We start from the raw sequence: 26,964 nt of genomic DNA on the forward strand, positions 1-26,964 counted from the left end.
GCACATTGAATAGGTTTGGACTGATTTCAGAGAGGACTTTGTGTGTTGGGGAAAAACACTCGCCACATTCTGAGGTCTGAGGCTTGTGATGGAGCGTTTCCTCCAGTAGTCACGCAGGGTTTGTCTGAGTATGAGGGACTAGTAGTCACACACCACTGTTAATTATTTTGTGAGCCGTTTTTATACGTTTTTTAAATTAGATATGAATGAATGCGAGACTGTTGCTGTCGGAGCCATTAAGGGGAGATGGGACAGACACGAAAGCATTTGTTTTCAAATCAAATTTTGTTGGTGGAGAATAAAGGACGAAGATTGAAGCTCATAGAAAACTGCTGCAACCATAACCACATCTTTGAGACCAACTCCCTGTGAGGGCTTCACACACAACACCCACACACGCACACACACACACGCACACACACATACGCACACACACACACACACACACACACATACACACACACACACACACACACACACACACACACACACACACACATACACAGCTGCTAGCAATCGCACTTGGGCTTTTGTATTTAGGATTTCCTGTGAAAGTAGGGCTAATTTTTTAATTCCTCCATAAAACTAAGAAACATGTATAAACAAAGAATAAATATAAGCACATAAGCCTATTTCAGCCACTTTTACTCGTCTCCTCTTCAGCATATTGCGCCAACATCATTTCAAACATTCTGAAACAGGGAAAAGGCAGAGCAATGTCTCGTCCTCAGGCCAGTTGATGACTACAAGAATCATGAACAAAAGCTTCAGGGTAAAAAGCATTTTATTTTCTACTCAGACACAAATTTCCACCTCATATTTACTGACGCCAGATAGACCAGCGGGAGCTACTGAAAACGTTTCCTCAAGCTCAGCCAATACTGCTTCTCAGCCTTTACTCTTTCGCTGTCTCTTTACCTACCCCCTACACACTCCCCTCTCAACTCAGAAGCCAAGCGTCTTTCCTGTTTACCTACCTATGAAGGGAAGTCAAATGCCTACTCTGTATGTGCTCACTCTTCCTTATTTACAATGACCCATACAGGAGGGAGCCATTACGACCTTTCAGCTGTAATTTAATAAAAGTTCCACTCTGCATTTAGAAAAGTTAATGGTCCATGAGTGGAGGAATATTTTTTAGCCCACTGTATTATGACAATAAACCGTTTTCTGTGTTGGGGCAGTGGGGATGGGTTGGAGTGGGAGAGCGGTTTGTGGGAAGAAGGCACCTGCTGGTTACTGGAAAACATGCTGTGTACTACCAACCTGTGGTTTTGGATATTTATTTCTTCAGGCCTTAATGGTAAGGAACAGTGAACAAATAATAGGTGAAGGAAGATCTTTATTTTGCTTCCAAGAGCGGAGAAGGATGTAATCCTTTGGTAAACACAGAGGGAAGTTGGGCTTTTCAGAATAGGCTGAAAACATCACAGAAAAGCATGGGACAATTTCCTCAACACTTTTGAAGCAGTCAAAGATAACTTTCAAGAAAATACAAATACTGAAAATTAAGCGTTGTGCATGCCAACAGATTATAAAAAATGTCACATCATTTCACACATTTTTAACACGCCAGGATTATCAATTGTATTCTATGTGACTTTGTGATTGTGGGTGTTCTTGTGCACGATGAAAATGTATGCTTGTTGCACATTAGTGTGTGTGACCTATTATGCACAGAGGTGTGAACGCGAAGCCGTTTGACACATCTGTTGCCGTTGCATTGATGTTATGCGTCAGCGGCATCTTCTTTTCCTTTCCCACAGCCTTGCAAGGTCCCCACCTTTCCCCCCTGCTTAGAACAACCTGACAACCACATTCACGCAAACACACGCACACATACAGACAATCGTCACCATTTACATTTAGAGCTAAAATAACACACTCGAAGCAGCTTATTGTTTTAGTATGATCTGTCGTCCGTAGCCAAACAGACCTGCTCGTCAACGCAAAAGCAAAAGTAGCAGCAGCACTAGGAAATGAAGTCTGCAGGCAAGCAGCCAAAAAGGCCTGAAAAAAGCCTCACTCATATCAGCCTAACACGCCTCCACTCCCTACTATAATACATTTACATGTGTGCACACACACACATACACATACACACACACACACACACACACACACACACACACACACACACACACACACACACACAGTTTGGAACGGTAGGACAAAAGAGGCATGATTACTCTCTATGTGCTACGGGCCTTTCTATATTGTGAGAGAATCCGGGTGCATTGGGCCTTATTTTGGCACCCCTTCACTCCATTAGCCTGCCTCAACCTGCCTCACTGCAAGGCAGTGTCCTTGTGCGGCACTGCTTCTGCTCTACATTACTCTCACACACACACACAAAACACACACGAAAAGAACTTCAACCCTTATCAGAAAAGGAAGGCTGCGCTCTATGCTCAAACAGTCTCATGTGGCAACTTCCGCTTGAGAAGCTTGTTTTCAGTCGTGCGAGGGGGATTTTCACACTGCTGATGTCCCCAGAGAGACTGGTGCATCTGACTCGAGGGCCCAGATGATCCCCCAGCTGTGGTCAGAGAGGTTGAGTGACAGATAAAAGAATGCAACACTTTTGCTGACCTTCTCCAAAGAGCTTAGATGGAATAAAGCTTTTTGTAAAAAAACAAAAACAAAAAAAAACTCTTGCCATTGTTTTTAGAGCATGTTTATATCAGACACTTTAACACACAACTACTAGACAACTACAAAATAAATAGTCTGACCATTCAATCCACAGTAATGATTTGGTTGTATAACCAAAAGCATTTATACTGAAGTGTTACAAGAGTTATGTAAATGAGGGCAAAGTTTAACAATGTCTGTGTGTGGCAAGCATCAAGTCATTTAGACCCAGACCAGACAGCCACAATCACCAGCCAAGGGTAAAACCCACATCCTTCTGGGTCGGCCTCAAAACAAGAACTTTGATTCGTCCCACTGCAAATACTCAACAGTGTGATTGGTAACCCTGAGAACCACAGTGCAGACTACACTTCTGCAGAGACACTTTGGAACTGTGCTATATGGTGCCAGTAATAGACTGAAAAGAGAAGTATAAGACAGAACAGTGGAAAGAAGCAGGGTGGGAACGAAAATGTTCAGGTCTGCTAGTTAGGAGGAAGAGGATGACAGGTGTACAAGACTTTGCTCAACAGATGTTGAAACTCCCCCAGTGTCTGTTGAGGGCAAACGGAAGTGTGCTCGCAGGCAAGTAGGCTACGCTGCAACACAAGTTCAACGGTCGTCCCACATCTCGCTGTGGGGTTTCAAAAGTTTGATAAGGAGACTGATCTTGTCACATCTTGTCACCACTTACCTTTCAATATGTTCAAACATGGGCTTTCCTTACATCAGAGTTATGTTAGATGTTTTTCAAGATGATACATTATCAACAAAAAGCTCTTTTAAACATGTTGTCGCCTCTTTGAGTCAGCTGCTTTAACTCTACCTTTCATATAACCATCACTTTTGCACTACCCAAATATTTTTGCATGTAATCCTATAGCATACTTACATAGTCTTTACAGTCCAGACATATTTTTAAATATTGAGTGTGCTACCTGCAGTCAGTTCCAATCTGTTATCAGAGGCCTATCAAGTCCATTTATACGTTCAATACAAATATTTACACTTCAAATATATTCAGTGCAGACTTGGGCCAGGTCCAAAGCACGTATTGCCCTTTGCCGTGTAGATAGAGTTTCAGTTTGCCCCTGAAAAAGTGCTCAGCACTTCACTAAAATGAGCTTGTGTTTAATGTGTCTCCCTTTGGAAGGGAACATATGTTCTTTCTTTCAACGGAGACGTACACAAACAGACAGAGAGAGGGAGGGGAGAAGACAGGAGATGAAACATGAGAGGAATGAAGGAAGGAAACATGTCTTGTTGGGTGATCATTCAGATGTGTCATTGGTATTTCAGGCCTTACTGTCACCTCACTGAGCAAACACTTTCTCATTGTTGAATTGATACTGGCATTGTGAAGGGAAGGCTGGGAAAGATTGGCCAGAGTGGTCAGGTTTTAGATCACCAGGTGTAACTTCCTGAAGACTTCACACTTTTTCAAATCACTTACACTTCACCATGTGCGTCAAAGCGAAAAGGCAAAGCAACATCTCAAGGTATTCTGCAGTGACGATAAACACCTTCAGGAAATAAAAAGATACACATGCAGATAAAACAAAGCAAGGCTGAGTACGGCACACCCATTCCTTCAAAACAGCCTCTCAGTACATTGTTAATACCAGACATTTTATATCCACCATTTTATTTGTTCTTCATAGACTTCCATAATGCTTTCAGATGAAGCAACCGCTACTCTGAAAGGAGGCTAGTAAATCTACTACCTTTACCATCCATTTCGACTCTTGGTGCATATTGAGCGCTGCTGTTTAGGCCTCATGTGTGCATTGGCCCCCATCTCCCAGCTCTATCTTGTGGTTATGATATCATAGAGAGAAAAACAAGGGCATTTTCTCCTAAGTGCACCCTGACACATTAAATATTCATCCAACCACAGAAACCCCTCTAAAATGGGGATGGTGTCCAGGACCAGTACCTTCTGGCCCCCTGCACTGACAACTAGAAATCAAATGTTGGCGGTCACAGCACACACACTGTGGCTTCAGGCAGTGTCAACTGGCCAAAGAGCGAACATTAACACAAGGTTTAAGTGGGAGATACATGTCCATTCAGTCTGGTTCACTCAACCGCTTTCCTTTAAACCAGAGGAAATGTGAGGGGAGATATAAACAGGCAAAAACTCAACAGTAGTAGTAGTAGTAGTAAAATGAAAGAAGCTACATTTAAAACTCCAAACAAAGTATCATTTAAAAAAGATAAGAGGAAATTCACTACTGAAGACTCACAGGCAGAGAGAAAAACAGACAGTTTGAAAGCTGTCTCCTCGTTGATAATGTGTGTTAACAGCAACAGTGGGCCCGGGGTTAAATGAGCTCCAGGCCTCATTACATGAAGTCACTGCTCCCCCACAAATTTAACCTCACAAAACCCCCTACTGGAAGCCCTGAACAGTGTGTCACTAAACACAGTATGTCCCTGCCAACTGGAATCAGACCACTGGATCCACAGCTAGGCTCAAGTGTGTGTGTGGTGTCAGAATATGTGTGTGTGTGTGTGTGTGTGTGTGTGTGTGTGTGTGTGTGTGTGTGTGTGTGTGTGTGTGTGTGTGTGTGTGTGTTTGGGGGGAGCTGAATGATCACTTTCATCCCTAAAGAGCAAGCCGGTTCATCTTGGACCACCATTGGCAAAATAAACTAACCAATTATCTTTTTTCCCCCCTGTCTCTGTTTTTTCCAACCAGAGAGCAGTGGGATGTATCATTTCCCTGACCTCAGACGTTTGAGGTGGTGTAAATCTCTTAATAACTACATAAGGACACAAATAGGGGCTATATTTGGAGGGCTGCTTCCCCTGACCGCCCCTGCTCTGGCCTGGAACAGACAGTAGCCGCAGTGTCTATGTCGGTGATGTAGCCTAGACCTGGCGCTGTGTGTGTGTGTGTGTGTGTGTGTGTGTGTGTATGTGCGTATGTGTGTGTGTGTGTGTGTGTGTGTGTGAGAGAGAGGGAGGGAGAGAGAGAAGACACATTCATTCATTCCTTCCATCGCAGTTTATAGAGAAGGCAAGACTGGTCACATATGACTGTGAATAAAAAAGATACTACTGACTGTGTGCCAATGTTTGTCTTTGCCAAAGATGTGTTCCTGAGCGGCACAAAGCAAACTGGTTTGTCAGTTGGTTTCATCCCGTACACATTTTGTGTCCAATCTCCTTATAGCATTAGACAACAGAACAGCCTCTCAGACAGACAGGTAAAACAGAACCTTCCTCTATTTTCTCATGTTAAGTGCAATACAACTGTTATCAATAGCGCTAAGTAAAGTCTTGCTGCACTTGACTTTGGACATCTGGGGTTTGAATTTCAGGCCTTGCACGCAGTCAGACACTGTACGTTCATAAATGGGCGCCTGTAATCTCTTTAAGCATCTGTATGCATGTGTCGTGGGCCGTCAATGTGAGATATTTCTATATAGGTTCTAAAGAGAGGATGGAGGGGAGTTGGTGGGCACAAACAAATGGACAGAGCGGTAAACGAGAGGAAACTTTACCCATGGGTCAGCCTCAGAGGGAAGATATATTGCCCATGGGTCAGTGGAGAGAAGGGACGGGCAAAATCCATATTGGTCCGTCTGCCTTGCCCCCTTTATATAGTGATAAAATATTCAAATCCAGCCATTACTTCACATTAGGCTACTCTGTAGAGATGCCAGGGAGAAAACCACAGAATGTATATATGCCGGTTCACACACAGTTTTGGTGCATTGATAGTTACATTAAAATCCCTTCCTCCCATTAGAGGCATAGCCCTCATCCGGACTCGCATCTGACATTTAAGATGTGTTCACATGTAGAGCGTGTGCATGTGTGTGCACCTGTATGTGTGTGAGAGAACATGGGAGTTTAAACATGTCTGAGTACATGTCTGTGTCTACATGAAAGGCATGATCAGAGGTTTTTCTTCTTACCATCTCCCTGAACGGGATATCAGAGTGATGAGGGCACTTAGTGTGTTGGTTAGTTTGCTGGGTCTGGATAACAGAGATGCAACCGACAACATTCACTTCCTCTGAGTTAATTCCCCCCCCCCCCCCCCCCCCCCACACACACACCCACACACATCCCTACAAAAGCTCCTTTTCTGTGTTTCTTTTCACTCATTTTTATCTGCTTCGTTTAAAACTGATGACTATATGGTTCGGTATCCTTGTCTGGGTATTTTCTTCTGACTAAGTGCTGTGTCAGTAAGACTTGAGTGTGTGTCTGTGGGTGTTTTTCAGAGGAGTGGTGAGAGGGGTAGATCTACTCACTATTTCTTGTGTTTTATAACAAGGTTGCAAGATAAGATCATGTTGCCATTTCATATAAATGCTTGTACCATTCATAGTTTATTATTAGACCTTAGGTTTTGGGAAAACAGTGTTCCTTAGGCATTCATTTTCTACTACTTATGCTGTTGTTATCTGCTGATGACACAACTGCAGGTGCAGCTTGGGTAACACTTAGTGTCTAGCCAATATATTTCAAGGTCTACTAACATTCAAATAATATTTTTGTATTTGGTAGCTGAAAACACGGTGAAAGCGTCCTCTACCCCCTTGAATAGTTTCATTCTGAGTGTGTGGTTTTGAATTACAAAGGAGGATATTGATGGTCTTCACAGTCCAAGGAGTCCATTTTACAATAGTTATCGTTTAGACTGGAAGAGAGAAAGTTCTATAATGGGGATGTACAGCTGCCTGACTCCATTATGACGTTTAGTTTTTGTGCTATGAAATATGACGTGCCTTATGTACCATTTTCATGGTTGTGTAAGTAACTGGTAGTTTTGTAAGTCCTTGATTTCTCTTTTAACAATCTCCTTCATGTTGCTGTTTCAGGGCACAGAGTGAAGATAGAAGATTCCCAGAAGATGCAGTTCTCGGACAGGCTGTCAGAGATTGAGCGCTACCAGCGCAGTATGCGAATAGGCCCTGTAAACAACCAACCCCGTCCCATTCATCAAACCCACCTCAGCACAACACAAGGTGAGGCACCCTGACACTTAAAACCACAAACAACCAACATTCCACAACAACCACAACACTGCCCAATCAGCTCTCATTAACCACCATTTCTAGAGGTAAACTATTTGAACTAAACAAACATGTTCTTATTCATTGAACAGAGGAGACGTTATCTCTAATACAAATCAACATGCCCTTCACCCACATTTAAAAACAAGTCAAGAGCTCTTCATGTGGCTTTCCAGAGCTGGGGGAGCGCTTTCCAATTTTGTTCTACTAATCAGGGAGCTCGTATGTGTTGGCAATCCAATGGGTAGCTCATGTCATATCTGTCCCTGCATAACCTGCGTTGGCGGGTCCAGGCCTCACAGTGTGCAGGGTTGAGTCTGTGGCCAGGTGGCATGGTTGGTACTGCCAACCCAGCTTGGCCTGGATGCTGAAGCTGGCCTCCGCACACCGCACACTACACAACCGTCGGAATTTAACAGCCGCCTGTTACCTTGGCAATCACGTCACTCTCAGGCGCGTTGAATGTGCAGAGCAAGGGGGGGGGGGGGGGGCGACAGACTGAGGTGTGCATGTGTGTGTGTGTGCTGTGGACAGCTGCGTGGGTGATGGCTGTAGTGAGGATGAGTGTTCAATCTCCGTCATATGTCAGAGCCTTTTTAACAGGATGCCATGTCTGGAAGCACGCAGACTAAACACACACACACACACACACACATGCCCGCGCACACACACACACACACACACACACACACACACACACACACACACACACACACACACACACACACACACGCACACACCACAACATACACAAATAGACAAACACATTGTGTGCCCCCCTCTCCAACCCACTCTCTAGTTCTCATGCTAACTAATGAATGTCATTACCTTTGTATCAGCGTGTTTCTGGGTACAGGAGGGCTTGTTTAGAGATCTGGGATGTGTGTGGGTGGAACTCAGTGTGTCTCACTGCCATTCTCTTGTGTTTGGCCTTGTGCTTAGCTTAGCCAGCACTGAGTGAGTCACCAGTTTGGGCCTATCTAACAGCTGACTGTGGAAAACACAGCGTCTCTTACCCTGTTTCCCCATGTTTTACTTACTGTTAATATTGATTTTCACTTGTACTTGCACAGCTTGTACCGAGGAAAGAACAAGACAGCCATTTTTAAACATTACAGACTGGTTCTGCTGAAAATAAACACAATACAGTCACTGTGAGAAAAAAACTTCTGATGTTTTAAAGGGTCGATTTTAGGTTGTTTGTGAATGAAAAAACAATGCCTCCGGCTAAGGGAGCTGTAGGTTTCTGAGGGCAGACTTGGAGAGCCCGGGAGCGGTGTACAGACTTGGTCCAGACGGCAGAAGAGCAGCTCTTTGCTCTGCTCCCCTCTGCCTTGCACAGGATTAGGGCAGGAATTAGGACGTCACAGACTTGTCAGGCATCAAAGGGCTGTGATGTTGCAACACACACACACGTACAGTACATACTACGTGAGCAGACACAACACATTAACATCAGTTGGATCTGTCAGAGACGGTGAAGGCCTGGAGCTTCACGTTACAGCCGCCAGTGTCTGGAGGCCGTCTATAAGTCGTGTGTGAGTGAGACAGACGAGGGGAAGGGCTGTAAAAACCACACACCTTAATCTGTGGTATTACCATCATGACGGCATACCGCAGGGCAAGAGTGGTAAAATAATTAAATAACAGAGCAGAGGGCCTTTCTCCCTCCCACTTCGTCTATCAGTTGTAGTGTCTGAGCAGCAGACTGGAAATGTATGTGGCGGCGGACATCACACACAGCACTCCCGTATCTGTAGGATCACACAAAGACAGCAACACTACAGATTTACAAGGAAAGCTCAAACAAAAATACACTTGATGTAATAAATCCCATTCAGAGACACAGGGAGCTGTTTACATATCAACAGCACACTCGCTCTGCTTTGGCAGCCATGCCAGACACTGTTGTATTTTGTAGATACTTTAAATCCCAGGGCCTGTTTGTTTGAGAATTACTGGGTGATGGATCGCCCATCAACACGTTATAATTAAATGGATTCCCGTCTCGCTGTTACAAAAGATGTTTTCCATTATCCACGTCTGTAACCTTGCATTTTGCTTCTTGAAGACGACTAAATAAGAAGCGAAGTGTCATCTCCGACTAAAGCCTCCTTGCTTCATTTGTTGTCTGTGCTATGAAATACTGTCTCAGTTTTTCTTGTCAACAAAACGCGTCTCCAGACATCTGCTTCATGTTCCTCTGGATTTTGAAGTCACACAGACATACAAACATGCATACGATTGCACCATAGGCACATTGAAAATACAAGACACACATACACAACTCAGCTAGTGTTGTAAGTTCTCTGTTAGTGCCCCAGACAGACAGGATAATTAAGAGCTCATTACAGTGCGTGCAGTGACAGGATTCCTGCATGCTGGCAGACACTGCATTCGCTGCTTGTTTTTGTTCTTTTGTGGCCACAGGTAAGCCTGCTAGACATGTGGAATGATTCTTAGCAAGGGCGGAGGGAGTTTGTGTCTGTTTCTGTTTGTGTGTGTGTGTGTGTGTGTGTGTTAATGTGTGTGTGTGCAAGCGTGCGTGTGTGAAAACACATGGTTCAACTAGTACAGTCAAGCAAATCTGACACTCAAACAAGCAAGTACTAAATTGTTATTCTGGTTTTCAAAACCTCAAGTGAGGAACGTGTACATTATCGGTGTCTGTGGGTGGCAGTTTTTTTGTGTCTATCTAATGCAAGAAGTGGTTAATACTTTAAATTTTGGATAATGCATTTATATTATATGTGCAGTTATTTTTACTCTTAAGAAAAGCAGACATTGAACTTTTGATTTCCTAAAATGCATGATAGAAAACAGATCAAGTTCTACCTGTGCTCGACTTGAAATGTAGACAAAACTCAACAAGCCCCTGGCACAGCCTCTGACAGCCGAGACGAAAGCAGCTTTTTTGATCTTAAATGTGTTTTAACAGTAAGAAAGGGGAAAAGAAATACAGAGGCAACTTAATCATCCAAAAATGAGTCAAGGGCACTTTTGAGGTGGTATCATTCAACATGTTATTTCTTCCAACACCTGTGTGTTCTTCTCTGAAGATGAATATGAGATAGTAGCATAACGTTCCGCCATCAAGTCAAGTGCTCAACGCTTTGATGAGGGCCCAAAAGTGTGTGTGTGGCTGTGTGACAGTGTGCCTGTCTGTGTGAATGTGTGGCCATAGTGGTTATGTTATTGAAAACATAAGAATAATCTCACAGAAATTATATATTACATACTTAACTATTTAAATATACTCAGCATTCGTCATTCAAATTTCATAAAAAAAAACAAAAAAACACTTCTATTAATGAGACTTTTACAAATGGTGTTACCTCAGGCTTCCTCCCGCACGACTGACACACATTTGCTGCAGCTGTGCTTTGGCCCTTTTGCTCAGTATGTTTAGGCTGCGGCCGCTGGACTGGACTTAACTTGAGAAAGTCTTGTTTGATGGAGGACCAACCTAATGCAGCGGTGCTCCTCCCACCTTCTCCACAGTAACCACACTGTTTACTCCACATAAACAAGCTGGCTGCCCCCCCAGGTTTTAGGCTGAACATCGCAACTGCCACGGCGTACTAATTCACACATCAAGAATGACATGATCAGCCAATTAGAAGCAAGAGTGAGACAGGAAATTAGCACCGTCAGGTAGCTGTGGTGTGGACCTTTGAGTATAACCGTCACGCTGGTTGGGTTTCATGCTGATTCTGCCAAACCCAGGCAGGAAGCCGGCCCTCTGAGGCCAATACAACCAAATGAGCAGGAATTTGAACCACTTTTTCAGACACTCTGTTTTACTCCTTCGCTGCACTATTTACATAATATGTCAATGGCCACCACAGAGTTTATTTGTTATGGTGCCTGAAAGTTTCACTTGTGGTTACACTTTTCTATTGACCCTGAGATGATTAATTCAAACTGAAAATGTTTTTGTTCTTCAACAAAAAAAAAGAATCTTTTGAAGCTGCCTCCTAGGTAAGAAAAAGGAATGAAAAAGAGAAGTTAGAGTAGGTTTTTTTTCCCAGACTCAACTGTTTGTGTAAGTTTTAATTTCACATCAGAGTCTGGCTGAGTTTTACTTTTCAGCAATTACAGAAACGACATGTGTGCCATGAACAGTCTCTATTGAATGTGGGGGAAAGGGTGGAGTGGAAGGACGACGAGCTCTCAAAGAGAACATGGGATTTTTCAGTCCATGTGTTTGTTTTCGCTCACGTTATAAGTGAGGGCTCAAAAGACGTATCAAATGTCCCACATCGCTGAGCCAAGGCCATGTTCCTCCCCTCTCTAACACGCTCTTTCTCTCTTCTTCCCTCGCTGGCGTCTTTCTTTCTCTCTTGCTTGCTCTCTTACATTCTCTCCCCATTGCGACGCCTAAGGCCTAAGCGAAACAGGAAGCCAGCACAAGGACCAGCATTCACTGTGTCTCAATGACACGCTTCATTTCGGCAGGCGCATTACATGTCTCAGAGGCGTTGCTGGATCCGGAGTCACGAGGATAGATGCCATTTTGGCTCAAACATCTTTTCAGCTACCCCTTTCATCTACTCATTCAGTTCAAACGCAGTCCATGTGTTTATTTGTGTCCTCCCCAAAACTACACTGGCACCAACCCAAAGCTCTTACTAGTAATGCAGTCGCTGCTTCTTCCCGTTTCGACGCCGGCCTTACACACTCCTCAGCTCCGCCCAGGGGGCTGTACCCCTTATTAACAGGGGTAATCTGTGCCTCTGGTATTGACGTTGTCTGCTGGCCAATCAAAATATTTGAAGGAAATGTTTATTTTCTTGAGCGAATCGCACCAGCTGCTTGGAAGCCTCTCTGAATAAGGCCATTTATGTGTAAGAATTTGCCATTGTGAGGCATAGTGCAGGACCTCTTGGTGACTGAGTGCTGATTTGGGCCTTTGCACTGGAAGTGGAGGAGCTCCAGGGGAAGCACAGATCTTACACATGCTGGGTCCACTGCGGCTATAGGTGAACAGCCCAGCCCACCCCCTCTTTGCTTCTGGCATCAGTCTTAGTCCTAATTGCCACTGTAGGAGGTTTGGAGTTAAGTATATTGCGGAATCCAAACAGCAGGGCGCAGAGTCCTAGTGATACTACATGGTCGACTGCTGTTATCATTAGAGGCAGATCATCATAAGAAAAAAAAAATACAAGGGGTTGTATAATATTAGCATAATTCTGTCCTTCACAGAAATGGAAATATTGTTTTCATGTACATCTGAGGAAAAACAGTACTCTTCCCAGTACTTCTGTGCAACCAATGTGCTGAGACTGCCCATGTCAACAGAGCTCCGTGCAAGATGTCTTGTAACAACTGCATCATCTCAGACCCAGAGCAAACAGCCCCTGTCTGTGTCAGCCCTCCTGCGGTGTGGTTGATGAGTGTGAAGCAGGGTCCCACGCGTTGGGCCAGTATGTCCCCGACCCTCCTTCGCTTCCTGACAGCTTGTCTGGACAGGCTTGCAAGTGTCCTGCACTTCACAGGTCTGTGCTGCCCCTGCAGTGTCTCGCCTGAAGGACCCAAAAATATCTCCCTTGCACCCATCAAGCATGTTTTTCCAATACTGGTCTCACTCTGGTGAGAAAACCACCCCTCCTCTTCCCAGTCTCTAGTGCTCAGTCAGCAGAGGCCAACCTGTGACAGGAAGGTATCTCAAATCTGCCAGATGTCAAGACATGTTGACAAGTTTTTAGACCATGCCTAAGATTTCTCTGACACAGTCAGTCACTTTCTCACAAATACAACCCAAACCTTACCATGCGCCAGATAAGGACTTAAATGTTGCATTCCTACAAACGGAATTTCTCCACTGGCTTTGTTAGTATATTCTCGTATTGACTTTTTGTTTTGTTTGTGTTACTCTAGCCCTGTGGCAGGAGCAAATGGACACCCCAGCTTTAAAGACATGCAAGGTGGAGGAGGACTTAAGACCATGGCCAGGTGAGACATTGCAATGTCAATCTTCCCTACTGTTGAACTACAGAATCAACTTCTGTGTAATGTTTTGGTTTTTAAGACTTTCTATAATTCTCTTACTTTACGCTTAGCTCCAGGCCGACCCCTAGTTTAATATGAATTTGAAGAAAGAACTTACTTTGTGTGTGAATAAGAACATTTTTTTTAGATCAAGATAATCTGGCTCTCATGACTGCCAAAGACATATCACACCTTTCAAATGGGTTATATTTTGATAACATCCCAGAACGAACTGAAGATTTACAAAGAAACAGATTTTTCATTTGACACACTGAAATTGAAACATCCAAAACTTAATACTGAAGAGGAGAGGCGGGTAAAATGCGTAAAGCTCAGGGTGTGCCAATTGCGTTGTGACAATTATGGAGTCTGTTTCGTGTCGCCTGTAGTGCCCTCCAACACCCCAGGACATTCCTTGAACATCACTACACTGCCTTCAGACTTCTCCTTCCATTCCTCCCACCAACTCTCCCTTTCATTTATGTTTTTGGCAATTTGGATCTTTGCTGCTGCCCAACAGCCCCCTCAGTCTCATATCCTTCCCTGACCCAAAAACCATCACACCACACCACACCAGACATGCTGAGTCATCCACTCATACTGTGATGAGGACAAACATTCAGACACACAGCAGAACTAGAAAGTCAAAGTGATGTTACAAAAAAGAAAATCCAGACCATAAAGAACATTTACAAGAGTCAATGTTATACATGATGATGCTTTGTGGACTCTAAGCTTTATCCTTACAATAACAGTTCACATGGTGTAGGGTCAGCAAAGAACAGAACACGTCGTTGACTTCATAAGGAAGTATCATATCTCTAATAGAATGGATTTACTTAGCAAACGTATTCGTCATGGCACCTATTGTGTTGATGCATTAGGAAAATCTCACCTTTTTTTGTTATCACAAACTTCCTTTAACCTTGATCTAACACATGTTGGGGACATGCAAAATCCTCTGTGCTCACTTGATGATATGCCTAACATGGATGAGGCTTTGGGGCTGTTGACCATGATGCCACAGCACAGAGGTGATTATTATTTGCATTCAACATGATGCTCAGGCCTCAAAGCCTTGTCGCTTAAAAAAACACCTGGAGATCATTTGTGTTCATTTGGGTCTCCTATTCTTTCGCCTGCCTCACAGCAGATCTGCTCGGGCATTATGTGTTGCTTTGTCAACATCGACCTGTTATCAGCGACTGCTCGTCCTGATGGCGTCCTGTGCTCGGAATACCAAAAACCAGTCAGCAAATGAAAACAAGCTCTCTACAGTCATTTCAGTGCAGCTCTGCTTCTTTAGGCATGATATAAAGGGAGAAGATCAGAAAATATATTTCACTTCATCACATGTCTTTATGAAGCTGGTCAACGCACCAGGGTTTGCACTCTCTCTTTTCCTTCCCTCCACTTATTTGCCTGAGACACCATTCCCTCAGCGCTGGCAGTCACGGTTTGCATCAAGCCTGAATAAACATTTCACAGGTGAGCGCCTGGATTTGCATCTCCCCATCGCCAGTCACCACATGTGGACACAAACACATACACACACATAACGCTGAACACAATTACACACACAGACGTGACCGCCTCAAACTTGTCCTTATGTTAACAACCAAAATCAGTTTCTCCCATATGCAAATAAAGCAAACCTCCTGTCATATCTGGGTTACACGCTTGACTGTGGACTAGTGGACTTCTTGAGCTTAGCAGAAAGGAGGGGGAGGACTCCACCATTGGTGTTGCTGAATTAAATAAGTGTGTGGAGCTGTGCTTCAAAGCTAGAGGAGAAGAGAGACTGCTGGAACACTATGTTCTCTATAAAAGCCCTGATTCTCAGCTACCCGCTTCATAGACTGGGAACTTCACAGACAGCAGACTTTGCCAGCTAGCCCTCTGGGGTCCATCCCCTCTCCTGTCCCTGCAATTTAGTCAACACATTTCAGATGAGCCTAATGGAGATCATGTGTGGTTTTGGGCCGCAGAGGTTACAGGCAGCTACTACAAGGCTCAGTTAGGAAGACCCTCTCTGCCAAAGATACACCACAGTTACCACAGCCACAACAGCAAAGCCTGTACTTATACTGGGTGGGGGAGGGTGGGGATAGAGTAAGGTATGCAACATGGTTAAAAAGTAAAAAAAGCAGACTCCAAAGCTTAACTTCTAAATTACAAAGCAGTTTGTTCAGCCCTCTCCTCCAGAGGGAGCTACTGTTCTGTACAGAGTTTAAGGTGGTAGCAGGCTCCTCCTGGCTTAGAGCCAAGAGCTTGATGTTGCACAAGCCCATTAAGGTGTTGTGATAAGTGTCCAGTCGAGTTTCCCCTGACAGAACACAGGAGTCGATCCCCACCGCAGTTTGGACGACACATTTCCACCAACTTAAATTAAATCGAGATCATGTGCAGGGTGGGCTGCCGCAGCCAGAGCCCTCAAGTCCCCACGCCACACATCCCCTCCCCAACTTCACCCTGAAGCCTAAATTTAGCACGGACCAGAGAGGAAAGGACAAACAGAGAGAGAGCGAGAGAGAGAGAGAGAGAGAGAGAAAGCAAAGCTTTTTGGGAGTCCAGTAGGTATTAGTGGGCCAACTCCACTTCACCCGAATCAACAGCAGCTGAGAGCTTGGATTTTCCTCGCGTGAAATCAGATATGCAGCCCGACTCCGGTGCCTGGTAGACTCTGGAAAAAGAAACACCCTCCCCCCTCCCCCCTACCCTCCCAAACCCCCTCATCCCAAAAAGATGAGAGGAAATTCAACTGCAGAAATGTGTTGTTGAAAAAAATGTAGCATAGCAGGGGCCATGGAAATAGCAAAAGGAGACTTTCTTGTAGTTGAAAATGGACCCTGTCCTCCAGACATAGGGAAAAGACATTTGAACAAGACTGTGGCACGCAAGCTTGGCATTCTCCCCCCTCAGGGCTGTGGCGTGCAAACGCTTGCTATTTCTCAAATACAAGCCCTCTTTTCTCTGCCATCCAAATCCCCATTTTACACTTCTAGTCATGTGGGCACACATGCGGACAAACAAATAACCCTGGAATGAGATGTGAGTGTATGTGTACAAGCAGCAGGTGTGCAGAGCATACTGTATGTTGACATTACAGTAGGTGTGATGAACAGACATTGTGCTGTACCACCAGGTGAAGGGCGTTTACAGCTACAGAGTATTTCAGTTTGGCTACTGGCCACCTTACCTTCTTATAAAATATGTGTCATGAGTGCAGAGACATGCTTAACCTGCCAAGCAAGGATTTCATTTTCACACCTCTGAAGGACAATTACTCTTACCAACAAATTCTATATTGTTTAACAAACATAATACAGCTATGGGCTGAATGGGCTTATATCTGAAGCTCAGGATATATAAGCCACCTATAATACTTTTAAGGGTAGGGGGCAATATGGTGTTTGACTTAGCGGCCCAGCTTGGTGACAGTACAGGCCCCCAATCTCAGAGAAGCAAACTGCCAAGTCAAGCCCTCAAGCAATATTTCTATTTCCTCTTTGCCAGCTGCTTAAATTAGAAAGTACGCAGTGAAATTGAAGTCCTTACAGCTGCGTTCACACTGCTCTGTTACCTGTGAGAGTACTCTGTGTGGTTCACTCTGACAGGTCCTAAACTGTGATTCACATTACTTTTAAGGGATATTCTCATAAAAAAAACATAGTTTTCCTTTGTTTTTCTTTCTTCCCACCCTCCCTCCCTCCTTCCTTCCTTCCTTCCCTCCCTTCATTCTCCTTCTCTGTCTACCTCTGATTGTGACCGTCTACTTCTGTAGAGTATGACTTGTGATGAGTTGCACAACAGCACAACAAGCCATCACTGTTTATATAAAGCACCCCTCAGCAGCTACAATGACTCTTTTCATTGCTCCGCAAAAAGATAGAATAAGTAAGTCGCCCTTCTTTAGAAGGGAGGTGAAAGAGCCATGGCAAGGGGGCCTCTTCATACTTCAGTCCTGTGCATGGGGCTGTGGGTTGATGTGCTGTCAGTGTTCGATGACTGTTTTAAGGAAAGAAAGTCTCAGTTCATTATTTTGAGAAAACATTTCCATGGCCAGGCATATCATGGGAAATCTGAGCTCAGAATTGTGGGTTTGGTGGAGTTTTTCTGTCCATGAAGTCGTTTTTCAAAATGAAAGAACATGATAAATCTCTGGGCTCCTTGTTTCATTATCACAGCAGTTTTTTTTTTTTTATCAGCGTCCAAAATCTTGATATCTCTTCAAAACTTTGTTTCTTGTTTCTGCCAACAGGGACTACAGACCTCTTCCAACAAAGGACCAGCTTTCCATCTCTCTCACCACTGACCGACCCACGCTTCTCAGACCCTCGCATGCACTATCCCGGGGCCTTTCCCTACTCCGCCAACACCTCCAGCACAGGCATCAGCGGCCTCAGCATGTCAGCATCTTCTAGATACCACACCTACCTGCCACCCCCCTACTCAAACAACCAAAGCCAGAACTTCCAGTCCAACTCCTACCTGTATTACGGCACAGGCTCAGGGTCTTACCAGTTCTCCATGGTGGCACCTGGAAACACCGGGGGAGAGCGCTCCCCCACCCGACTGCTGTCCTGCTCAGGGGCTGGGGGCACAGGAGGGACCAACAGCCTGATGAACCCGGGCCTGAACAACCAGAACGAGGGGGTGGAGGCTGACGGGAGCCACAGCAACTCCCCCACTGCTATGAGCGCTTCAGGCCGTTTGGATGAGTCCGTCTGGAGGCCTTACTGACTGACAGACAACTAGACAATTGAAGGGTTCAGGAGAAGTGAGGGAGGAAAAGTAATGAGAATGATGAACAAAAAAGATGATCATTAAAAGAAAAGAAAAACAAACAGACATAGAGAAAATGTTGCATGTTTGACTTTTATTTCTCTGGCACTCGCTTTAAAGACTTTCTACATTTTACCAACTCTCTCAAGACTTCTGCGTATTTTGTAAATATTGAGTAAGTTCCTGCACTGTGCTACCTGTACTCTTAAATGACTATAATAGCCATAAAAGTTGAGATTATGTTCATCCTCACCTGTCTGGTGTAAACAGGTATGCATTAAAGACAAAAGACAATGGCTGTATGATCAATCCAATGGCCAATGAATGGGGGGAAAAAACACAACAGACATTCTTCAGACAGACTCTTCAGACTGATCCAACTCACTTGGTACCTGGAGAGGAGCAGCTGCTCACTGAATGATCAAGTGACACTGACATCTTTCCAAAGCATGGCTCTACTGCTGAAGCTATTGTGCCTTTTAAGCTTTAATTTCTGTAAAAACATGAAATATAGACAAAATAGTGTTTTTGTCATCAGTTGATTACAGGGCAGTTTTAGGTGCTTTAAGTACTTTCTGTACCTATTGCCTAATTTATTAACCAAATGAAAACATCAGCCTTTGGTGCTATGGTAGGCAGTGGATGTTTCAATGCCAGTGCTGCATGTTTGAAAGAAAAGCATTGAATCTGTTAGAACTTACACGTTTAAGGAGTTCATTCTCCATTTCTGTGTCCTCAGTGTATTGAGTTTCAACAGGACAAGAGCTGATGGTTTGAGGAATGTAACACAGTGGGTTGATTATTGGTTCTTCCTCGCAGGAATATTTCAATCCTGTTTCGTCATCTTTTTACTTCCTCTTTATTCTTCTTTATTTAAGCCCTTTTTTGAAAGAAAAGTCCTTATATGGCATTCTGTAACTGGATGACAGTTTACTTATATTTATTTGAGCCAAATTGTGAGGGAATGTGTGCATATACCCACAATCCTAAAGCATTTCTCTCTACCCTTCCTTTTAATATACATTTACAGTATATATACCATATTTTGTTGTTGAGCATAAATTTGGATTTTGTGTAATATATTGCTTCTAAATTATAAAAAAAATACTTTTTAATGTAATTATATTGTCTTCCAATGTAGCTTTGATGCACTAAAAACCTGTATTTCTAATGAACCATGCCAAACAATTTCTGTTTAATAGATTGAGGATCTAGAGCTGTAATCTTTTAAACTATTTCCAAAATTGCCTCCATTTCTAAATAAGCCATTTGCTTAATTTTTGCACTATGATTGAACATATTCTTTGTCTTCTTTTTGGTTTTGTATTAACAGTTATTAGAAAACGTTCCATACTTAATAGTCGAAATGCCTTCAAATGTATGGCCAAAACACACTTAGTGTGTCCTTTAAGTGTCCCTGATAAATTCTCCACCATAAGGTTTAGATTTCCTGATTAGGCACACGCCATTTCATCTGTATTAATATGCAAAATATGTTTAAAATGATGAGACCTGCATTCCCACACCACAGGTGTGTATATTCCTGCTGTCTGGAGGGCCTTTTCTCTGCAGTTACACATGTGAGCCCTGGAGGAGGAAGAGTATGAGGATGAAGGGATGGCAGAAGGAGGAGGGGTTAAAGTGATATCTTCTTACAACACCAAGGGCAATTACAAAAAAAAACCTCCCCTTGTTGTGCATGGGCTCCTTTGTTCTGGATAATCAGTGAGTGCTTTGAAGTGTTTATAGCCCTGGTTCTGTCTTTTCAACTTTAATATACTGATCATCAGTGCCAAGGGCCAAGGCTCTGCCACTAATTCATACATCTGCAATGATAACCTGGGTATAGGAGATTTAAAAGGCAGTGACAGCCGGTGTTAATGGTCTTTGACAAGAAGAAAGTAAGATTCTACTACAAAAGTGAATAGTGATCCAAAAAGGCTTGCATTTACAGCTCAGGTACAAATAAATATGCAAAGTGTTTTGTAGATCTTACATACATACAGACCTTATCTCCCTGTTTCAACAATGTGTATCAGCGTCTCGTTCCTCTTTACATGTTGTTTTAGAGGAAAAGCATGTTTCTCTGGAGCCTTTATAAGGTAGAGGTATGAGGTACTTTATTATAGGCAAAAAAATAAACCATGCAGCTAGAGGAACCACATGTGTACTGATATCTGTGTGGTTCCTTTAAAAGAAAACCAAAGAACTGCCTGTAATACTGTCAGAATGTTAATGCTGGGAACGATGTGAGGTACGTAACTCCTGTCTTGACTGATCTCTGAAAATCATTCTTTATGCAAAACTAGGAACCCAAATGTACAACTAAGTTTCATTTAATTGTATACTGGATTCAAGAGCACAATGTTACTTTTTTCCTCCATGTTTCTCTTTACAATATGCCTTTTTTTCCTTTTCATATACCAAAATGTTGATGTGTCTTGTTCCTTTGATTTCACTTATGCTCAAAGCATGTACACCTGATACTGATATGTTAATTTAAAAATCTCATCTATGTATGAAATGATATTGTTAATTCTTCCATATTGAGTGCTTGTAAAGTTTGCGGATAATGTAGTTTTTAATCATTTTAATTAAAAAAAAAACTTGTCTCACTTTTGTCCTCATAACAGCTTTTCATTCAAAGAGATATTAGTAAATGAACTCCAGGAAAGAGTTAAAGAAATGCATGATTTTTCTTTCAGGTAAAAAATAATGTGCCCTCTGCGCTATTCTGAAAATCCCACTATTATCAGATTTTAGGGTCATCATTCATAGACCATATTCAATTTTCTATAACAACAATTGCATATCATGGGAGTTCTCTAATTTGGAGACTAAATGCTTGGAGGTCTGGATTGGTGGTCTTTTATAGTTTAACTGGGGTAGAGAAAGAAAACAATTAACATGGAGGTGAAGGGTATGATTCACCTCCTGAGAGCTGCCATCACATCAGCTGATAGACATTGGGAAATCACTGGACCTTATTTCACGCCATCACATCCTGATACAGCAATTTCTGTTTTCCTAACTTCTTCTTCAGCCTCATACAGAAAACGCTGTCAATACCAGTGCCTCCATCACGCAACCCCAGCAGTGTATTGGTAGTTTCCCTGGCTTCAAAAATGCCTCAGCTGTCAACACGGTGGTACCCAGAGCGTAAATAAAGCACAGCTCAGGAATCCAACACCACCCTGACAGCCTCCATGTTAGCGCACGTCTGCAAGTTGTCACTTGTTAGAAACAATGAAGGACAAGTTTGGAATGTCAGACGTCTTTTTACCAGCTATGTGGTTGTTAATTTATTCAGCTCTAATGAAAACTGTTTGGCTCATTTGAAGCTAAGAACACAATTCAACACTTGAGGTGGTACCTTGTAGGGTGGTCTGATTTCAGATGTCTTGTGTGGTTAACCTGAAATTTAATACCAACAATTATTTTCTCCTAAACTAATGCCACCTGTTGATGTACCATGAAAGGGCTTTCACTTCTTACTGTTTTGATGTTTCTCCTTTTAGTTGATCACTGCTTTACTTCCATGGTTAAACTCTCCTGTATTTTTTACTCGTTTCTTGTCTCTTTTATCCTTTCTTCTCTTTCACTTCCATTCTTTGTTTCTGTCTGGATGGCTGCTGCTGTGTCTGCATCAGGCCTTCTATGGGGGCAGTTTTGGCAGAACAACAAAAGCCTCAGGTCGCACACACAGCCTTGATACACACTGTATTCAATTAAATCAGTGCACTCAAAGCATTTCCACACACGCACAAGGAACTCACACACGCACAATCCCCCTGCTGACAGAACTCACACCATCCTCCACCTACCAATCCTGAGCACCACTTCACAGCGTGAGCATGTGACGGATCAGCATCGTATTAAACATTCCCTAACTCTTCCAGGTCTCATCAGAGAGCAGCTCTATGAACCTCTCCTCGCTGATCCCCTATCGCTCAGGAAGCACAAAGAAAAGATGATAAGCTTTCAATTAGACCGGGCACAGGGGAATTTTCCAGCTGTCTTCACACACTCTGAGAGACCCGCTCTCTAGTTCACATGTGGGGAGCAGAGAAGCGCTCATCTGGTATTCTGGTGTCTTTGTCATGGGCATACATGATCCAAGCTGAGGTTTTTTTCATCTTCTCTCTGCTCTGTTATAATGTTCCTCTTCAGAAAATTGTAACTCTCCTGGAAAGAGGGGGGGGACTTTTTCCTAGATGAGGCTGCCTGTCTGGATTTCATTGTAGTCAAAGGCATAGAGAATTGGTTTACAAGACAACAGAGAAAATTGCTTTTTAAGTGGATGAAATATAAAGAGAACGGGAAGAATGACCGTGGATGTCACTGAAAAAGAAAAATCTAAAAACAATGAAAATCATTGAAGACAAATACTTTGTTGGGTAAATCATTTGCTCTGATGAACAGCAGATCTGGATCTGATGTTCTTTTCTTGCAATCGAGCATTGTCCGAACTTTATCTGAAGATCTTAAGATTAAAGCACTATTTATAAATTCAAATGAGAGTCAGACAGAGAGAGAGAGAGAGAGAGAGAAAGAGAGAGAGATGCAAGAAACAGAGAGAAGCAGTAAAAGAGAGGGTAGAGAGGGAGTGTTTTGGAAAGAGCTCAGAATCGTTAAAAACCTCTCATTTCTCATGAGCACAGTATCCCGTGTCGCCTCTGTGGTACCTGCATAAGAAACGCATTAGGGCCTCCGCTACAGCCGCTGACCTCTCCTACCCTGAAACCGTGAGAAGAAGCGGGCTAGAACCGGCTTGGTTTGGGTGCCTGGTACATGACCAGAAGTCTATTTTCTAACCAAGCTGGTGGTGGGAACAGAGGCTGCCGTCCAAAATCAGGGTTCCCACAGATTGACCGAGAAATACAGGGGCCAGGGGCTAAGAAACCGCGAGAGCTGTGATGCAACTGTTCTCACACTGATGACTGGTGCTGAATTGCAGACAGAGAGTGGGATACTGAGCGAGAGATAAAGAGAGGGAGAGCGAAAGAGGGCTCTTCCAGTAAAAAAGGGATCCCAGTGAAGGTAGTTTCTCATCCATGTTCGGTCTTGAGAGACCTCTCTGTGTTGCGATACTCCAGGCAGATCTCAGTTCCCACAGTGGACTACCTCTCCATGGGGCTTAGACTCTGTTCCCATTCAGACCCAGAGGATAACTGAAAGCCAAAAAGAGGCACTTTCAGAAACAGTATCACTAACAGATCGATCTATAAAGCTGCCACCATAAATTTAAGGTCAAAATCGTGTGTGTGGGAGAGTTGCTGAGCAATCCCACATCTCAGGTGATCTGCAAAAACCTGATGAAAAGATGAAGATTGAAAGAACTGCATGATTCATTATTTACTCCTGTGATCTCAAAGATTATTATTTTTTATTGACTGCACTTACACCTGACCTGTAAAGACTAACAGTCCCGTTTTTTGTGTGGTGATCTGAACAGTTTGGAAACTCTTTAATTAGCTCAAGAAAAATAGTTTTGATCATTGTCAAAATCTGTTATTTGATGGGTTCAGCTTCTCAGATGTTAGGTTTTCTGCTTTGTGTGAAAGTTATCTGAACATATATTGTTTTTGGACTGTTACTGGGACAGACAAACAAAACACATTTTAGGATCTTACCGTGGATCCTAGGAAGTGTGAGCTTAATTTTTCACTATTTCTGACATGTAATGGTAACATAATCATTAACAAACTGGTTGACAGGCAAATAATGAAGTGAAATTGATGAGAAAAAAAAAAGTGATTGTGAGCATCAAAGTAAAAAAGATATGGTTATATTTGAGGACATCAGAAAGACAATTTTGAGAAATGCAAAACAATTAGCGTTAATACAGCTCCACTTTTGAGAAGTCTGATTTAATTAGAGTAGAAGAAAACACCCAAATGCACATATCGGATTACATGCAAGGATACTTCCTGATAGAAATGATAAGCAGAGTATAACGCCATGAACAATAGCTTTAGTTGGGCCAAGTCTCCTAGTCTGTAGAAACCTAGACATGCAAGTGAGTCAGAAGAGGGCCGGGATGTATTCATAAAAAATAAAAATAAAAATAAAAAACACCACTGGTGGCCCTGTGGCTAAGGGTTTAATGTTGCTACGGCCACAACACCCAACTTTTATTAAGACGCCTGAATGGCTTATTCAGATCCTTATTTATTGCATAATGACCACAGCTTTCTGTCTGTAAACAATCAGGACTGAATCTGATCAGTTACTAGTGAAAGACAGTAGAGTATTTGATTTGAGGGGATACACATTTGAAATGTTTTAGCTATCTTTGCTGGAAAATATGATTATTTTCAGATTTTTTTTACACTTTACGAGGATCCCAAAACATGTTTGTAAGACGGTGGGCCAATTTCCCCCAAAACAAGTATTTTTCCCATACAGATTCATGAGAACTGAAACTATCTTTTTTCCTGTTCTTTTTCTCACAGAAAAAAAATCTAAATAACAATCTGTTCATGCAAGCACTACTTCCTCTATAAAACAGGAAATGATCGTACACACACACACAGACACACTAACACAAAGAGCTCAAACCCCACACATTGTAGCTCCCTGCCATGCTCTCCCCCATTACGGTGGGGTCCATAGTGTGTGTGTGTGTGTGTGTGTGTGTGTGTGTGTGTGCGTGTGTGTGTGTGTGTGTGTGTGTGTGTGGGGGGGGGGGGGGGGGGGGGGGGGGGATTCCCTTTGGACCAGGTCTCCGTTCACTTCCTGCTCAAGCAGGGGAACTGTCTAAATTGGCAGTTCACACACACTTTCTATCTTTCTTTAACCCTAACTTTCATCCATGTGTGCAAAACTAAACGAGGAGCACTGCTCAAGTCTGTTTTAGATCAAATGGGAACATGAATGATTATCAAAAGCTAGTCATCTCTTCCTCTCTTATTTCCACTATCTACTTTGGAATCAGCAAAACCAGAGTCTCTGTCCATCTAAAGGAATATCATTCTTCAAATGACCAACTGTACAGATGACTTTTTAACCAGAAAGGACTCACAGAGCTGGATCCAAGTCATTGAAAACCTCTGACAAAGCCTCCTCCAGCAACATCAAAAATATCTTTGTTCTTGTTCTGCTTTCTTAGAAAAATGTCTCTTTCACCATCATTCTTATATCATCACTCTTTCCTGAACAGTCAGTTTTAGTGTTGTTGCTATTTTGATCACCATCAATACATCAAAGACGAGTCTGAATAAATCAAACTTCCTCTGACATCCAATAAAGTGTCAGCTATTGTTATTCTTAGACAGGTGAAATTACTTGAAGCCAACATACTCGTGTTCCTGTCTCTAGTCTGCACTGTGTGTGTGTGTGTGTGTGTGTGTGTGTGTGTGTGTGTGGTAGTGTCACACACCCCCGTGTCTGGCAGTGGCTGCCCCGCAGGCCTCTGCTTAGCAGTTCCCATGATTCCATGGTTCCACTATAGTGACAGTGGACTTCCTCAGGGGACACCTCCCACTCACTGGTTTGTTTTCATCCTTAATGGGGGATCATCTTTCACTCTTAATGGTGTGTGCGTGTGAAGTAAACAATTTGTATGTGTGTGTGTGTGTGTGTGTGTGTGTGTGTGTGTGTGTTTTTCTGTGCATACACCTGCAGGAACAAAGACATATCAAGACATACAACAAGGATGACTTTGTGTATATGTAAGTGTGTGTGTGTGTGTCTGTGAGAGAGGGGGAGAGAGAGAGAGAGAGAAGGAGAGAGACACACACATTCATGCAGCAAAATGTTGACTGGTTTGCAGACACAAGACACTTTGATTTCTTCTTTGTTTTTGCCCATGAGGCAAAGAGGAAGATGAAGGAAGAAATATATCTTTGAGTGTCTGGAGACGTCTGTAAGGGAGCATTCATATTAGGAATAATTGCTTTTAAGTGGTGAAATATTACAGACAAATGGCCTGCGGAACAAAGAGGGTTTGTGGGGGAAAGGAAAATGAAGCATTTACATCCAGGGCCTGGTAATGAGGGGGCTTTCCTGAGAGATGACAGCGAGGAGGAGGATCAGAGAGAGAAAGAGCGAGACAGAGGGAGATAGAGGTGAAACAGAGTGATGCATCAGATCAGGGGGGGGGGTGGTTATTACAACACTAATACCAGACAAGTGTTTTGGCTGTAAGGAAGGACTCACACTGTGATGCTCTGGCAAAAGCATCATGTGCATTGAAACGAATACTTTTATCCCCCACTCTTTGAAGCCTACAGGTGTTCCTGCTTCATGAGAGGACCTTAACTGTACCTCAGCAGGGGCTGCAGCAGCAGCAGAGCAAGCCAAGGATTTGTAGTCTGGGATGTGTTTGTGTATTCTGCCACTTTAAGAGGTGCAGCGTTCTGGCAGGCCATGGCAGACCTGAACATAAACACAGCCAGTCTTTGAAAGCCATCAATCAAACAGGTGGAACAGGGAGTGAATCCCATCAATCTCACTCACCGAGATAGACACAAAAAGAGATTATCGAGGACACAGAAAGGAATGAAATAGTTTTTTGGGC

The 26,964-nt window shown here is 43.2% G+C and overlaps 1 protein-coding gene across 2 annotated transcripts in view; it reads left to right on the plus strand.

The window, feature by feature from the left end:
* Nucleotides 1-21,058, plus strand: part of runx3 (RUNX family transcription factor 3) — a 47,956-nt gene extending 26,898 nt beyond the window's left edge. The window contains exons 6-8 of one of the 2 annotated variants that reach the window (XM_061063148.1): nucleotides 7,473-7,619; nucleotides 13,548-13,622; nucleotides 17,920-21,058. In XM_061063148.1, coding sequence (XP_060919131.1) covers nucleotides 7,473-7,619; nucleotides 13,548-13,622; nucleotides 17,920-18,401 — 704 coding nt within the window. In that variant the 3' untranslated portion in view covers nucleotides 18,402-21,058. The remainder of the gene's footprint in view (nucleotides 1-7,472; nucleotides 7,620-13,547; nucleotides 13,623-17,919) is intronic. The other variant, XM_061063149.1, reaches the window with a different exon arrangement.
* Nucleotides 21,059-26,964: the final 5,906 nt, after the last annotated feature.

This window comes from Labrus mixtus, chromosome 18, assembly GCF_963584025.1.
Source record: "Labrus mixtus chromosome 18, fLabMix1.1, whole genome shotgun sequence".
Taxonomy (NCBI): Eukaryota; Metazoa; Chordata; class Actinopteri; order Labriformes; family Labridae; genus Labrus; species Labrus mixtus.